The 17030-nt window shown below is 36.5% G+C and overlaps 1 protein-coding gene across 1 annotated transcript; it reads left to right on the top strand.

Moving 5' to 3' along the window:
* The first annotated feature begins 276 nt into the window (after positions 1-276).
* On the top strand, positions 277-11556 carry LOC133842325 (sodium- and chloride-dependent glycine transporter 1). The gene is given in 12 exon segments (XM_062275374.1): positions 277-675; positions 1355-1632; positions 1901-2285; positions 2488-2766; positions 7277-7430; positions 8166-8319; positions 8321-8434; positions 8495-8598; positions 8674-8713; positions 8715-9041; positions 10862-11071; positions 11130-11556. Coding segments are annotated over 11 exon segments (2283 nt in total). The 5' UTR covers positions 277-675; positions 1355-1542; the 3' UTR covers position 11556.
* Positions 11557-17030: the final 5474 nt, after the last annotated feature.

Below are 17030 nucleotides of genomic sequence, written 5' to 3'. Positions count from 1 at the left end.
GAAAATATTCCATATACATTTTGAATAAAACAGATGTGACAAGTCATTTGACAAATTGAACTAATAAAAACCCGTAAACAAAGCAAACTGCATCTGTTTGGTTAAATGACTTTAATTAGCAGCAATAACTTCTGTAAAACTGATTAAGCTAGGGATTTAATAGCCAAGAATAATTAGAAGCCTTGTAAAGAGTAACTGTAGCCCTACAATTCGCAAGCAGTTAAATCATAAAACTTGTCTACCACCCTTCGGATCATAAACATCAGTTGTAGTATCCGAGTGTACCCACTCATTAGCAGGGGAAGCAGCATAAAAACGTCCTCGTCCACTCACTTAAATGCACATTTGGCTGCCTAATTATCAAAGTTGTCAACGCATTGCCTCACACACACAAGCACACACACAGCAGCAGCAACAGCTAAGCCAAGCCAACAACAACAACAACGACTACAAGGAAATGGCGCATAAAAACGTGACCAACAATGGAGCACTGAGGGTCGCACTCATCTATCGCATAGACAGCCCATCGCTTCACACATCTCATCTCAGTGCATCTCATCTAACCATCGTTGTCGTTGTGTTGTGTTGGTGTAAGTAGCATACATGTGATTCTACATTAGTGTGGGTGTGCAACGGGCGTGTGAGGCGAGGCGACAGCTTCAAGTGTCATTGACGGTGTGTCATATTCTCGAGCAGCCATTAATCTCAGCATACTTGAGAAAGATTGATCAAATCGTAATTCTTTTAGCATTACCGAATAGTTTACTAAATTGAAGCATGGATTTATGATACCCTTGAGAGGTTTTTACACTATTTATCTTTATTAAAAACAGTTTATTGCCGAAACTTGAATTGTTGTTTAATTGTCGCCGGTGTTGGTTCTAAAATTTATAGTCTGTCAAACAGACTCTGGATATTCCAATTTAGACTGAGTGAATATTGTTGCCAAGACAAAAAAAAATGATTATTCAGTTGGTATGTATTATTGTTGGTGTTTCACAAATTTCTCATATTTCATTTTCATTTTGAATGTCAATGTGAAGGTTTTTCACGTTTACTGCCTGTGCCCAGAGTGCCAAGCGAGGTGTAAAATTAAAATAAATAGCTGCAAATTTGACGGCATCTGTTCATAGAAAGGGAACAGTATATGGAAATATTTGCTGTTTACATACGCTAATTAACTAAATTAAATTAAGCATGTAAATTGATCCGTGAAATGTAGTAAAAAGCAATTAAAATTTACTTCACAGAAATTTTGGTTTAAGTAATACCTAATGTGCAAAATGTTGCAGTTATTCATATGCAAATGTAATAATTATGTTAACTTATATTATTTGTAACGTATTTATTTCAGAACTCCTGCAAATACACAAGATGACATAATAAGGTGTTAATGACCAGAGTTCAAAATAATCCGCTAGTAAAATCTGATAATATGATGACATAAATCATATAAGCCACATTTCTGGAGCACTACAACCGAAAAGACATACTGAAAGATAGAGAATAGCATGCAATTAATCGTAAAAGGAGTGCCTCACCATGGATAAGAAATTAAAAACCAAATCTAAAACGAAAAGCCTCAAGCCAAATAAAGAGTCAAGCACGAAACTGGATGTTGATCTATGGGAGGTAAATGCGAGATATTTAAGCCTGACAGCATTTAAATATTTTGGTTAAATATCATTTATCTTTTGTCTATATGAAATATTATGTCCGATAGATATTATTAATAAGGTAATATCGATAGCCATAACATAATATCATAGACCTTTTGTCTGTCTGTCATATTCTGTCCGATAGGTATTATTAACGAGCTGTTATCGAAATCGATAGCATTGTAACCAATAAAGGTTTGTCGCGTTTACTAATTTAGTACCTGTAATTCAATTACCTGCAGCAAAATGAGGATCGTTTCACAATCTGCGAATTTATGCCGGATCGTCAAGCAAATAAATCGCCGCAAAACATCAAAGCTGCAGCAACATCTGGAGCTGTCGTGTGTCCTGGTAATGCAGAGGCCTTATCGTTGACTGCATCAGGATCAGGCAAAGAGGCACCAGTGCCACAGCTAAGCACCACACCCACAGCCATAAGCATTGCTGGTTGTGCCTCGGGCACAGCGTTAGTTACTCTCGATCCAGATGCCGCAACTATTGAAGCAACCGAGCCGGAACGAGGCAACTGGACGGGTCGCTTTGATTTTCTTCTATCGCTGCTGGGGTACTCAGTGGGCTTGGGCAACGTTTGGCGCTTTCCGTACCTCTGTTACAATAATGGAGGCGGTAAGTTGATGACAGTTTAGTTGTATATTTAGTATGTTTTTTGTTTGGTATATTTCCTATTGACGCTAAATTTATCGCACTGTTTAGCTTATCGATTTTAATCAACTGCTAATTTCTGTTATGCTTGCCGCTAACATATAAAACATATCATTGGTTTCACTTACGATAATATTATTAACAAACATATACTTTGTATTTGCAGGTGCCTTTCTTATACCCTTCACTATTATGCTAATTATAGCTGGCCTGCCGTTGATGTTTATGGAACTTTCGTTTGGTCAGTATGCTGCACTCGGTCCAGTTGCCATCTATCGTCGCTTCTGTCCATTATTCCGTGGACTAGGCACTGGAATGGTTATCGTTTCCGCCATTGTTATGCTGTACTATAATTTAATTATTGCCTGGACCATATTCTATATGTTTGCCTCGTTTCGAACTCAGTTGCCCTGGCAGAATTGTGAGCCCGAGTGGAGCACTGTGCGTGAGTATCAAGTCAAATAAAAATGTTACCTTATGCATTCAAGTCACGGAATAATCTGCTAAAATACAGTCTGTTGCAAAACTTGTGGGCACATGAATAGCGTGTGTTTGAGTGCATTGAAATCAATTTCACATGCTTTAATATATTTTTTGTTTCGTGTCTTAACACTTAAAAGGCATACATTTCACAATCTAGCTTAAACCTACCTTTTCAGCACATTTGTTTCACAATTGAAAAATTTAAATAATATGAACTCTGTAAAGCACTAAAAAGTCACCCTTAAAAGATATTGCATTTAAAGATGGTCTGCAAGAAGGAATCTTACGCGTGTGCAAATAATTTATTTGCCATGAGTTAGCATTATTTAAATCTATACATATGTGGACAAAGATATAACATTAAAAATTTCCTTTGCCCCGCGACGGGCATTAATCTTATACATACGAATATCTAACAGGGAAAAAGCCATAAGTTTATGAAACGAGTTCAGGATAAAACTGAATCTGTATTCCCTTCTATTTTAAACGGATTACAGCTTCTATAAATGATCATAAACTAAGACTTAAGGAGCAAGTAGTTTAAAAAAGACTAATTGTGCTAACACATAAGCGCTATTTTATAGTTTAAAGAAAAGTCATGAAAACAATCAAAGATTAATTTTAGGCAATGTGATATATTCCAAATCGAGATAGAGCATATTGTAGTCGAGTATTTTAAATCTGCTGAGTGTATTTTGCTATTTTATTGCGGCTGCCCCTGTAGCACTTAAACGCATACACACCCACACAGACTCAAGTGGGACTTGGTATATACTGGACTAGAATACGAGTAACAATCGCGGCAACAACAGCAAATCTGCCATTGAAAGTTGAGCATGAGCTTCAGCAGCCACAGCAGTACTAAATCACCCCCGCACACAGTTTGGCGGTTCCTGTCTAGCTTGTGATACTACATATAGATGATTTAATATGGCCGCCATTGATAAAAAGTTGCAGCCTAAAGCAAAAGCTACACAAAATGTCGACTGACATTTCCGTTTGTCGAAGCAAAAGCAAAGTGGGGATGGCATTAGAAATCGATATCTGACGTGGATGCCGATTTCTTATTTGCTCCGTCGCAGTATCCGTCTGAGTCTCTGACACTTGCTATAGCTATAGCTGGGGAAATTCTTAAAATGACAACAATTATGTCTAAACAGTTTTTGATATTCAATCGCAGGCAACAAGCCGATTTGTCAACCTTGCGCCTGCTGCTTTTTATGTGCTCTTCACACACACTTGGAAACACTCGCTCACTAATAATCTCAGCGGCAGACAAGCAATTTCTTAGGGATTTCATTTATTGACACTTTCACCTCGTCTCGCCTGTGGCTTTGGCCTTGTTTCCTTGAGCATGTCTCTCCTCGAATCGCTTCGCCTTGCCTTGCCTTGCCTCGCTAAGCATCGCTTTGTTGGCCTTCTCGAATTTTAGTTGACAAATGTTTACTCTTAGTGTCATGATTAAAATGTGTTTAACTTCTTTGTCCATTGATTGAATATCTCTCGCACACACTTAACGACTCTGTTTGTTTTGTGACCCTAGCGACAGCGCAAACAAACAATCAACACAAACACTTTTTGTGTCAATATTTTTATGGAGTTTACTTAAAAACCCACTTACACACTTTTACACATGCTGTTCAAGGCTTTTGCTTTCCAATGAATGATTTGCAGATTTTGATAAGCAAGACAACACTTTACACAAGATTTATGAGGGAAACGAGGCGCGTTTTTGCAATTAAATGGTCCTCTGAAATGGCAAATAAGCATAGAAACTTATGCCACGGAGTTGTAATTAGGCCAATTTTGTTTGGTTGCTAATCGAAGAGATGCTATAGACTTGAAGCATGTGGCTGACAGGCAGTAACAACAGCAAAAGTTTGTTGCAAAAACTTGAAATCTGCCATCAAACTTAAAGGTCACAAAATTTAATAGCAATTTCCTCTGCTCGACTCAGGAGCGGCTTATATAAGAATCTAATCGAGCTCTACACACATGAGTGTGTGTGTGTTGGTAATCAAATGTAAGATTCCTACACGAACACGACACCAATACATATACATATGTACATTTAGAGCAGCATACGCACAGTTGGCTGGGTAGACACGCTCGAGTTGGCCAAATTGAAAGACAGACAGTTTTTGCCTTCTGCCTGTAGATTTTGTTGCGCATACACATAAACTTTTATATGATTTGTATCTACGGGTCTTATCAACGTACATATGTGTGATGTGATGGTGTATGTGCGTGTTTGTATGCTTGTAATAAAATTAATTGCATAACAAATAAAGGCAGACAGGCAAATTAAACGGCGTGTAAACACTTTGAAGCTCTCCCCCCGTCACCCCGTTATGCCCAAAACCGAATTGAACACCAAAAACAGCCACATGAAATTGTGCTACATTTTATTTTCATTTTGATGCTGATTGATTAGATGATGAATATGCTATAAAGTGGCAACAGCCAACTTTTATTGGGCCATGTGTTTGACCTTGGCTTAGCTCTGGCTTTCCCTCTTCATGACTCTCCCAGCAGCCAACGCTGCGGATGAGTAACGCGCCAATTGAATAAACGTTGATTGAGTTGGGTTGCCACGTGAGCGACTCTTCGATTAATTCGTATCAAGGTATAGCCAGCACAGCGTAATTTAAAAAAAGATTTCGCTGAAAATTGAATAAAAGAATACCTTGTATTTATTTGGTAAACTTTCATTTATGCCTTTTAATTTTACAACTAAAATGTGAAAGCACGTTGAGTGACACAAACAACTTCTAAACTAAAATGCAAAACTCTACGGTAATCAACTAGTCTAATTAGTTGACATATTCGCAGCATCATCCGCACATGTGTCAATCAGGTTTGAGGAGTGCAGCATCATTTCGTATTTTATTGGCAGCTCGCTACGTGAGTTGCATAGACCATTTGCAGAATATCAAATTAATTCCATGCCAAACTCACTTGCAGTGCCAGAACTGGAATTTGGTGTGTCAATCAAATTACAAATGAAAAGTTTGCCCTATCACACTATAGACAATGCAATAATAAAATCATGTATGAGGCATCTCGCATTTGGCATGTGGCACTGAAAACCACAAAACTGTATTTGTCACTGGGCAGGCGAATACATTGTAAACATTTTCCATTGTGACCTCGATAGCAAAACACCTATTTCCCGGTACACTTGATTAGCCAAATGGACCCAGCCCTCTACGCACCTTGACTGAACATAATTACAACTGGCAAATTGGCAACCCAGAACTCGGAGTCTGAAAAGCAGACAGTTGGTCATTTTTTGCGGTCAACCGCTTGCTCGTTAGTCAACTCAAAGTCGTCAAAAACTTTGGGACAAGGCACAGCTGCTGGCTCTTACACCACCTTAAATCCTCTTCGACCAAAACCCCAAGCAAACAAGCCCAAAAAAGAAAATCCACACTAACCCAGCTTTAACTTTTTTGACAAAAAAAAGAAAAAACACTCATACACCCCGTGGTCAGACGAAGAGCATCACAAGTTAAATGTCATAAACAGTTGCTGTCGTTGCTTACCAGCTAGACTAAGCGTTCCATTGCCTACAGGTGTGCATTTACAATCTAACGTGTTGCCAGCCAGAAACCTTCACTCAACAATCTATTTCTCAGAAATTTGTGAAACATCTTTAGATCATTATGAAAATGAATTGCAAAAGTCCGTGAAATTTGCAACCTGAATCTAAAGTTTCAGAATTTTGTAAATATTTCAGATAGCTTCACAAACATTTAAGCCGCGTTAAATTATAAAGAAGCTTGCCTATAATCAACGTGGTCAGCATTTCTATAGACCGTCTATAGCCCCCCCATTCCAAACTCAAATCGATTTCTTTAACGCACGCTCTTCAAACTTAATCATGTCGGGTCAATAAATGGTGCCCGTCTGCGCCTTAAGCATTGCCACTTCTAACCCAATTATCCTTATAGGGGCTAAAGTCATCCTTTTATCCAGTTCAACCCTTTCACACACCCAGTAATTTAAATGTCAAAGGGCATATTGTAAACAAGGTCAGACGTACGCTAATAGCACTTATTTACTGAGCCACATCGGGTAGAGGGTATCTTAAAGTCCACGAAACTTGAGTTACAATTTGCTTCTGGTTTTTGTTTACTCGCGCTGGAACATTGTTATGTCGTTGTAGCCTACCCTTTTCATGTTTTTCACTGATTTGCTACTTTGTCCTTTTAATTATGAAGCCGCACAAAAGTTGCCGTGCCGTGCTGTGCTGTGCCGTTGTTTCTGCTCTGTGTGTCCTTGTGCATACATTGAGTCCTTTTTGGAGCCCTGCCATTTTCTGGTCTGCATAAAGGAAGAAGACTCTGACAATTAGTTCATAAATATTAAAAAATTGCCTCTTCTTTACGAATAATTGAGTGACTCTTTCAATTGCTGCGTTTGTCATTTTTCCTTTTTTAAATTCCTCTTGTTTTTACATGCTTCTGCAGATTGCTTCTCCTACGTAATGGCGGATCAGTGCGAAGCTTCCAATGGCACCTACTACCTTCGAAAATGTTACAATTCCACAGCCGCCGAGGAGCACAATATTACCGAGAAAGCATTGCATGCCCTCAAGCGACCTCCCGCCGAGGAATATTTCAAGTAAGTAAAATTAAGAAAGTGCAAAATATTTTATTTTATAACTTGTTTCAATTATCGGTTGCGATTTTTGTGGGAATTTCAAATAGGAAAATACAATAAGATAGGAAAATATAATAAGATGTGCAGAAAAGAAAATCTGTTAAAACAAATTTAAAGCAGGTAGAAAATAAAGTTGAACAAAAAAACAGCCATGGAATTTTACGTTCCATAATAAATGATTTCAGCTGCATCGTATAGTATCTACATTTGAATGCTCAAAACAACTTCCTTAATTCCTTTTTTTACACGAATTTTTGAGAACAAAACTATTTGCGAATATGATACAAATACGAAAATATCACAGGACAGTACAAGAAAGAAAATCTCGAAAATAATCGAGCTCTAAAGAAGGCGCTTAACTCCATCTATTATATTTTATTGTACCCAGATGTGAAGACAGTAAATTAAAATACTTCGTCTATATTCGGGGTTGGATGTGGGATACAAGTAAAAATGTCAAAAAATAAGTAGCATATTGACTGATTAAAAATCAATATAACAATGTACAATTTAGGATGATATTTATAGCACGCTTGTATGATGGATTTAAATTATTTTTGACCTTTAAGGTATTAAATTGTAATGATGAAATTAAATAATGCATTTTAATTTCGAGAAAAGTGAAGATTGCTAACTTGGGTATTTAACTGAAGTGCAATTTATTTGTTAATTGATTACCCTTAATTATCTTACTAGCAACTTTGTGCTTGGTCTATCATCGGGGATTGAAGAGACGGGCAGCATTAAATTTTCATTGGCTGCTTGTCTATTGATTGCCTGGGTCATAGTGTTTCTCTGCCTCTGCAAGGGTGTGCAATCATCAGGCAAGGTTGTTTACTTTACGGCGCTGTTTCCCCTATCTGGTACTGGTGATTCTCTTCTTTCGGGGCGTGACATTGCCCGGTGCAAACACAGGCATACTGTTCTATCTCACGCCAGACTGGAAGCAACTGGCCAATGCTCAGGTGAGTGAAACGACTTGACTCATTCGTTGACTCCCAAATTAAATCGTCTTCCATTCACAGGTTTGGGGAGATGCAGCTGTGCAGATCTTCTTTGCGCTAAGCCCTGCTTGGGGTGGTCTCATTACACTCTCATCGTACAATAAGTTCTCCAATAATTGCTATAAGTAAGTGCACAAGTTGTTAGTTAAGTTAGTTGGTTATGTCTTTGCTTAACATTGCTCAAATTATGTTTATTACAGAGATTCACTCATCGTGGCGTTTTGTAACATTGCCACCTCATTTTTTTGCGGGGCTGGTGATATTTTCCATCATTGGTTTTCTGGCTCATGAGCTTGACGTGGAGGTGAAAAAGGTTGTAGATCAAGGCGCTGGTCTGGCATTCATTGTCTATCCAGAGGTCGTCACTCGTCTGCCCATCTCGCCTGTCTGGTCGGTGTTGTTTTTCGTCATGCTGCTCACCTTGGGATTGGACTCACAGTTTGCGCTAATGGAGACCGTAACTACTGCCATATTGGACAAATTCCCTAATCTACGACAATACAAAACTTGGGTTGTACTATTTGTTGGTATATTTGGCTATGTCGGCGGCTTGGGATTCACCACGAATGTAAGTAGAGATTCGATTCACAGAGAAATTAAAACAATACTCTTTTGAATAAATGCAATAATACCGAAAAAATGCTAAATCGAGCAAACATAACAAATTTTCGTCTCGGCTGTTGACGGTGATCAAGAATATATATGCTTTAAAAGGTCGGAGATGCCTCCTTATACCTGATACATGCATTTTCTGCCCTTCTACTCTGACTGTTCTCGACTGAGAGACACCTAAATAAAGGCAATATAGTGTGGTATTAATTTTAATATACATTTGGGTAATTCCATGGCGAAATTTGTCCCGTGCGAGACTTTTTACAGTGCACTGCAGTGAAAATAACATAAACTGAAACAATTTTAAAAATAAGTGAATGTTATTCTTAAAGCTTTGATTTTAGGAACTTCTGTTTTACGATAAAATATATAATTACGTTCATTTTTTGGTTGTGCGTACGAATTGGTTAATTTTTGCAATTATCACAACAGAAAACAAAACAAAAAGAAAATTCCAAAACTATTCTTAGCTCTAATTAAAGTCTAGAGGTATAAAAATAAACTTTTCTTATTTTTAAAATTGTTTCAGTTTATGCTATTTTCAATGTAAAGAGTCTAGCACGGGACAAATTCCGTCATGTAATTACCTATATACACTTGGCCCTCGCTTAACACGGGGGTTACGTTCCTAGAAATTCTCGTGTTAAGCGAAACGTGGATTCAGTACAAAAAAAGGGGTTTCGTTCGCAAAACTCAAAATTGGCAGCAAAAAAAATTTTTTTATTATTCAATTTTGGTTTGTTTTTGTTAAAGTTTCATACATTTGTTCAAAATTAACCAAAATTTATTATGCATATGCCTTTAATAAATGCATAACATTCATATTTTCAAAATTAAAATTAAAAATGTATTAAATGAAAAAAGTTGCTTCATATAATTAATTAACAGGTTAAACTTTATAGAAACTTAAAAATGTTAAAAAGTTAATGTCATATCAAATTTGAAATGCATTTGGTGGCATTTATAGGTTTAACCAGTTTGTTTCAACATGTTTTCTCATTTTGGCGAATCCTTATCAAAAAATCGTGATAGAACGAGGTTTATAGCGTGTTAAAAGGGGGATGGGAGCAAATTTGTAACCGTGTAAGACCGAGTTCGTGCTAAAAGAGTGCGTGTTAAGCGAGGGCCAAGTGTATATAATATATCGCAAAGGAACTAAAATATACCATTCAAAATATACCATAGAAAGCAAAATATACTGGATTGCCAGATTGCCCAAACAAAAGAATTTCTTAAATAACTTTTACAATTTGGATCGCATCCAAATTTCAAGAATCATAAATACTATAGTTATTGTATGTATTAAAAATCGTGACTGTAGTTTCGAAGTTACGCTATTAAAAAAGTGTATTTCTCGTATAGTCTCTGAGGTATTCTCTTTATAAAGTGGGATGTGCCTTCTGGAGGCACAAAGTTATAGTACTCTTCTAACCAATGGTAGAGTCAAACCAACATGGCTATATCGACTTGAGTGTTCTTGATTTATAGTACTATACTATACAGCTCATGCGTTGCTACGTTACGATCGGCTGATATGTATAAATTAATTCAGATAATACTCATTTGTCTTAAACTGATAAAGAAACTTATTTATTTCATTCGAATATATCTATTAATTAATATTTATATTTAATAAGTTTTGTTACTTATTTATTATAATTGTTTTACATGTGAAAAAGGTATTTAATAATTAATATTATTGCAATCCTCTCTACATTACAAAACGTACAAATGTATACAGCATTACTTTATTTTAATATTGTTTTCATCCATTAGAGCGGAATGTACTGGCTGCAACTAATGGATAAATATGCCGCCAATTGGTCTGTGCTGTTGATTGCCATTTCGGAATGTGTGCTGATCGCCTGGATCTATGGCTCGCAGCGCTTTCTCAACGATATACAGGGCATGATTGGCAAGCGATCGCGTTTATGGAACTTCTTTTGGGGTGTCATGTGGCGATACATAACACCAGCCACACTTCTGGTAAGTGCACTTAATGCACTCTCGCAAGAAATCAACTTTATTTGCGCTCTTCTTTTAGTTTATTCTATTCTTCAACTGGGTGGAATACAAGCCTGCGCAGTATGGACATTATGTGTACCCGCTGTGGGCAGATACTGTTGGCTGGATTATTGGTTTATTGCCAGTGTTCATCATATTTGTGGTGGGTGTGCAGCAGATCTGCAAAGCGCCAAAGCATCTGAATTTCAGGGATCGCCTCAAGCACTTGTTGCGACCAACCGCCGAATGGGGACCCGCTGGCAGACCCTGTGTCAATTTGCATGCCGAACGCTATCAGAGCCAGAACTATGATCGAGTGACAAACACTCAAATTTTAATCAGCGGAGCTCCGTTGGAGGTGACACCATACGAGGATGCGAGCAATGGCAATGGCAACGACAACGGCAATGCGAATGCCACAAATGGCACCGACAATGGCTGTCGTGATGTTGGGATGCAACTCTGAGAGCGAGTTAACGCATCCGCGTCGACGATGGCCAGCGTTGATGTGGATGTGTTGCCCATGACAATTGGTAAACTGCCCGGGCCTAGCATATTGAAGACCTCTGCCCGGCACGCCAGCAATATGAATCCACAAAGTCATCCAGCGATACCTGAAGTGAGTCCCAGCAAGCAGCCGTTGATCAAAGCGGACAGCGAGAACGAAGAAACTCCCAAGAAACATTCCACCTTAGTAACATCAGCAAAACCAGCACCACCGACAACAACAGTGGCAGCAACAGTTGCTGCTACCACCAAAGTGTTGGCCACGGGCACGATGAGCAGCGGACGTGAGTGCAATACAATGTCGACATTTACAGCCGGAGGTGGAGAAGACATGCTTATGCCCAAGACAGCTGCTGCTCCTGTTGTTGCCAGCCCACAGCCGAGAATTGCAGCAGCAACGCCTCCAGCCACAACTAGCAATATTGCTGCTGTGCCAACTGGCCCGAAGCCAAACGCAGCTCTATCCACCTTCATGCCAACCACAAAGCCAATAACAACATCTGTTGCAGGTCCTGGCGCTGGTAATATCAGTAAAATAGCAGCAACAGGTGCAACAAGTGTGAGTGTTACCAGCACAAAAGCAATCAATGGCAAAGTTTCGGATACTACCACAACTTCTGCAATAACAAAGTCACCAGCAGCAACCACAATAACCGTGTCGGCAAAACTGCAGCCAAGTGTTACAATTGCTAATAAGTCGGCGAAGCCAACGCCCACAGTTGCTGCTGTAACGGCGACAACAACAGTAGCAGCGTCGAATAACAAGCAAGTGATGTCAACAAAAATAGCTGCGACAATATTACAGCCAGCTGCAACTGTTGTCGCCAAAACAACAGCAAACACAGCATCAACTGTTGCTGCATCATCAGCAATAACTGTCAATGTTGACAGCACGACTGCTGCGAAAAATCCTCAATCAGTGACAATATCAACGGCAGTCTTGCAGCCAGCAAAAGCTGTTGCTGTGAGCAATACAACAAAAGCTGTAACAGCAACAACTGTTGTCGCAAGTAATTCAACAGCAACAACTGCAGTTGTGAAAGATGCAAACAGTAAAGGAACAGCAGGAACAAACACCACAGTTGTATTCAGCAATACATCGGCTTCAATTGAAAAAGGTGCAATTGCCAAACCCGTAACTGCCACATCAACTACAGTTGTCGTCTGCAATACAACTGCAACACCTACCACCACAGCACACCTCACCTCAGCTGTCAAGACAACATTCAGTTCAAAACCGACTGATTCAATAGCAACAGCATCCAAACCCACAGCAACAGCATTGACATCAAAGACTACAACATCACCAGCTACTTCAAAGCCGCAAGCAAGCAAACCATCCACAGCAGGCAGCAGCAACATGTCCCCAAAGATCACCAAAACATCTGCAACATCGAAGCAAACAACTACAAGTCCTACAAAGATGTCAAACCCAATAGCAACAAGTCCCACAAAGACAGTAAAGCGGGCTACAAATAGTCCCACAAAGTCAGCAAAGCCAACTACAACAACTAGTCCAACAAAGTCAGCAAAGCCAACAACACCTAGCCCCACAAAGACAACCAAACCAGCCGCCACAAGTCCTACAAAGACAACAAATAAGTCCACAAAATCATTGCCAACAACAACAGGCTCAATTGCGAAGACAGAGATAACAAACAAAGCAGCAGGAACATCACATAAAACGAAATCAAATTCGGCAACTAACAAGTAGATTGTCAACAGCAGAGAAATAGACAAACCTCGAAGGCTACTCAAAACGAAGTTCAAATATCGAACTATATTTTTTTCTAAATACCTACATGCATTGTAAAAAATGTTCAGCTAAGCGAAAAGTTGTTGTTAGACTAAGTAAAGATATACACATTATATGCATGTTATATCGATAAAAGTTTATATAGATTGCATATTTTATAAATATTTATTTTTTACTTTTACTTTGGCAGCGAACCTAACGAAAGAAACTAAACAATGATAAAGAATGCGGAAATTTGCAACATTTTTAAAAAACTTTGATAGTTCCTGGAGAACTAATTATGAACAGTTACCACAAAAATGTTTCCTAATGGCAGACTTAACAAAGCAAAACTATACAAAAACACTTTAAATGTTTCCTAGCAATACACTCAACAGTAGCATTCACCACCAATGTACCTACATTATTATAATCATATTCAACGGTTCCTTGCTATCTGATACATGAGATTTATATTCATCTTAGCATTATGTTGAAAGACTCATTACAATTACCAAGACGAAAAGTTAACGTAGTTATTAGATCTACCATTCTCATTAATATTCGAGAATTGTTCATTTGATTGTAATCCGAATGAAAATGAAAAATGAATGTCTATATGTATATGTCGCGATTGCATATGGTATTCTATGCATCTACTTATCTACTAATGTACTTATCATTAGAGACTTTAAAATGGATACTGATCAAATTTGAGAGCAATGTGCAAGTGCAATGGCAAAAGTATAAGTTGAAATTTTAAGCAAAACAGATTTATATGCATATACAATATACCCTATATACGCATACAAACATATACATTATAAAAACAAAAACAATGTTAATTGTTCATTTTTACAGCAAATGTTGTCCAAAAGGATATTTTTAATACTTGTGAGCTTGCTATGCGGTGAAGGATTGGATTTCTAACTTATTTATTATATGTTTGTTTTCATTGGCAAGTCCTGTGTCGAATGATATTTTCCCTGCAATTTCAAAGAGTTATTTTGAAATGATTTGAAAATGGAATTCAAGACAGAACTATACATAGTATGTAATATACATGCACGTTCAAATTAATATTTATACTAAGAGATAGTAAGTACACATGTGTTGTGTATGTAAATGTGTGTCTACATAAAAACTTTATCTGATAGGCCTAAACAAATGAGAGACTCATGTACCTAAACGACAAAACTAAGATACATTCATAGACAAGCAAGTATATATGGGCATATGGGCGAGCATTCGAACATAATTCCGATGGTTCTTACAACATAAGTAGATATTTAGACATGTTTTATGTGTGTGTATGTGTGATTGTGAAGTATTTAGATAAACTATCCAATACTCTCCACTAGCTAAACTAACGAAGCTCACAAATCAAAAAAACAATAATTAACCTAATGGAATATATATTGTATAATTTATATTGCAAATATTGTGTATCGTTGTTGAAACCCTATTTACATAAATGTTGAGTACTAGAAAGAAATCATATAAGCTGTGCGTTGCCTACAAAAATATTAATTGTAATACAAATTATATATACATATATCTATATATAAAATAGCAATTATCAAATAAATATTTGTATGTGTTTGTACATGTAGCTAGAAGTAAGAGTGAATTAAATCAAATAATAGCAAAAGCTTATGAAATCAAAAAGATATTGATACTGAAAATAATTGATATATTTTATTTTATTTGAATTCATTTTGAAAAAGAAACCCTAAACATTTGTGATACTTATTTGAAGAAATTGAAACATTTTGAAATAATTCATCATTTTGGGAGATCAAATTATTATGTATTGTCCACATATTTATATGAGTATTTGTAGACATAGAGCCTAAATAGTTAAAATTAGAAATAAGGAAATAAAAACAGGAATTTTAATCGATTGTTGTTCTTTAGTTATTGTTATTTTTAGCGCAGTAGCTGTGAAATATTATAGAATTAGGCGTGTACTATGTACCTAGAAGTTATATGGATCTATTTCGAATTCCATGCTTCGATCAAATCAATACTGTTTCGTAAATCTCCAACAACCTTATGAAAACGCTGGAATTCGAAAAGGTCCATAATATATGTACCCATTACTTATTGTTAAATGAATAACCCATTGTTGCATGCTGTTAATTAATATGGATGTGTGTACCTGCAAAACAAAGCTACAAAAATTATCAATAATAATTTGAATATATGGAAATATTAAATGGCTGTTAAACACCTGAGTATAAGGTATTAAAAAATCGATCAAATTGCAATTCGAAATATAATATAGTACTAGCACTATTTACGTCGCGTGTAAATACATAATGAGCCAAACAGTTTTAGACCAGCAAATTCAAAGTAATATGCTCTAAATCAAAAATTCGCTTGAATTTAATATCTAGTTAAACTGTCAATTCAGACAAATTCAATGTTTTGATATTGAAAAGAAATAAGAAAGTTTACTTTAACCCGTAAAGGCGAACAAAACACAGGAGCTTCAAATTTTATATGAATCTTTGAGCTACGTCAAGACATGAAAATAATAATAAATAAAATGAGGAAGATATTACAAAATTCATATCGCTACATTAAGCCAATAAAATGAATATACAATATGCGATGCAATCTGTAATCTTTGCAAAACTCCTCCCACCTTTCAATCCGATCGATGTACAGTAACACTCATTTCAGGAACACTAATTAAAATACAACAAAAAAGCGTTGTAAACAAAATATACATTAATTTTAAAAACATATTATATACACATAATATTATATACGCCGCAGAATAGAATTGATGTATTCATTATTTTGTAAGTCTAGCGTATATAAGCATTATTTGTCGGATCAAAATCGACTAAACAATGTCTCATACCTAATATTACTTACACATATTTGAATATGTACAGACAATTCAATTTTATTGCTATTCTACAAATACTCTTTATGACCTTTATTTATTTGGTTAATATACTTTCACATTAAAATAATACTATACCAAGCAATAGGTATGAGGCATAAAAACTAATGTAAGGTCATAACAATATTGTTTACAACATTAAACTGTTGCAAAAAAATTAACTGTTTAATTATTTTGTATGTAAAGTAATAGTAAAGAAATATTTAGGAGCGTTTCCCATTATCCGTTCAAAATTTTTGAAGTTAATTGAACAAATTTATGATTGCAATAAATTGAAATTATGAATTATGAGACCGAACCTTATAATAATAATTTGATGTTCTTGTAATTGCCTAATGAGCACATGTATACATTTGTGAGTGAAAATTTAAACAAATTATATTCCAAAGCGGCCAACAAAAGAACAAAAAGTATGTTGCAATAATGTAAGGAAATGAATATATATATACATAATTATATAAATAAATATTTATGGGTTTTAGCACAAATATAAAACATTTGTTTAAATTTTACTTATTTAATTAAAAAAAAAGTTGGAATGTGGAGGGAAACAAGGATGATAGTTTTCCCACGGATTTGATAACCGTTATGGGCACCGAAGGCAAATTCCCACCAATTCAATCTGCCTACTCTTGCATAATCGGCATTAATTATAGTCAAATTAATCCGGCCAAAGAGAGCGGCTATATATTCATAGATAATAAAAGTTTCTTTTAACAAATATGGAAATAATTTATGCGAGACGGACGATACCAAAATTTGTTTTGTACGTGATTTACACC

Source organism: Drosophila sulfurigaster, chromosome 3 (assembly GCF_023558435.1).
Source record: "Drosophila sulfurigaster albostrigata strain 15112-1811.04 chromosome 3, ASM2355843v2, whole genome shotgun sequence".
Lineage (NCBI taxonomy): Eukaryota > Metazoa > Arthropoda > Insecta > Diptera > Drosophilidae > Drosophila > Drosophila sulfurigaster.
Note: the sequence above shows the minus strand (reverse complement) of the source record. Positions and strands in the feature narration are given on the sequence as shown.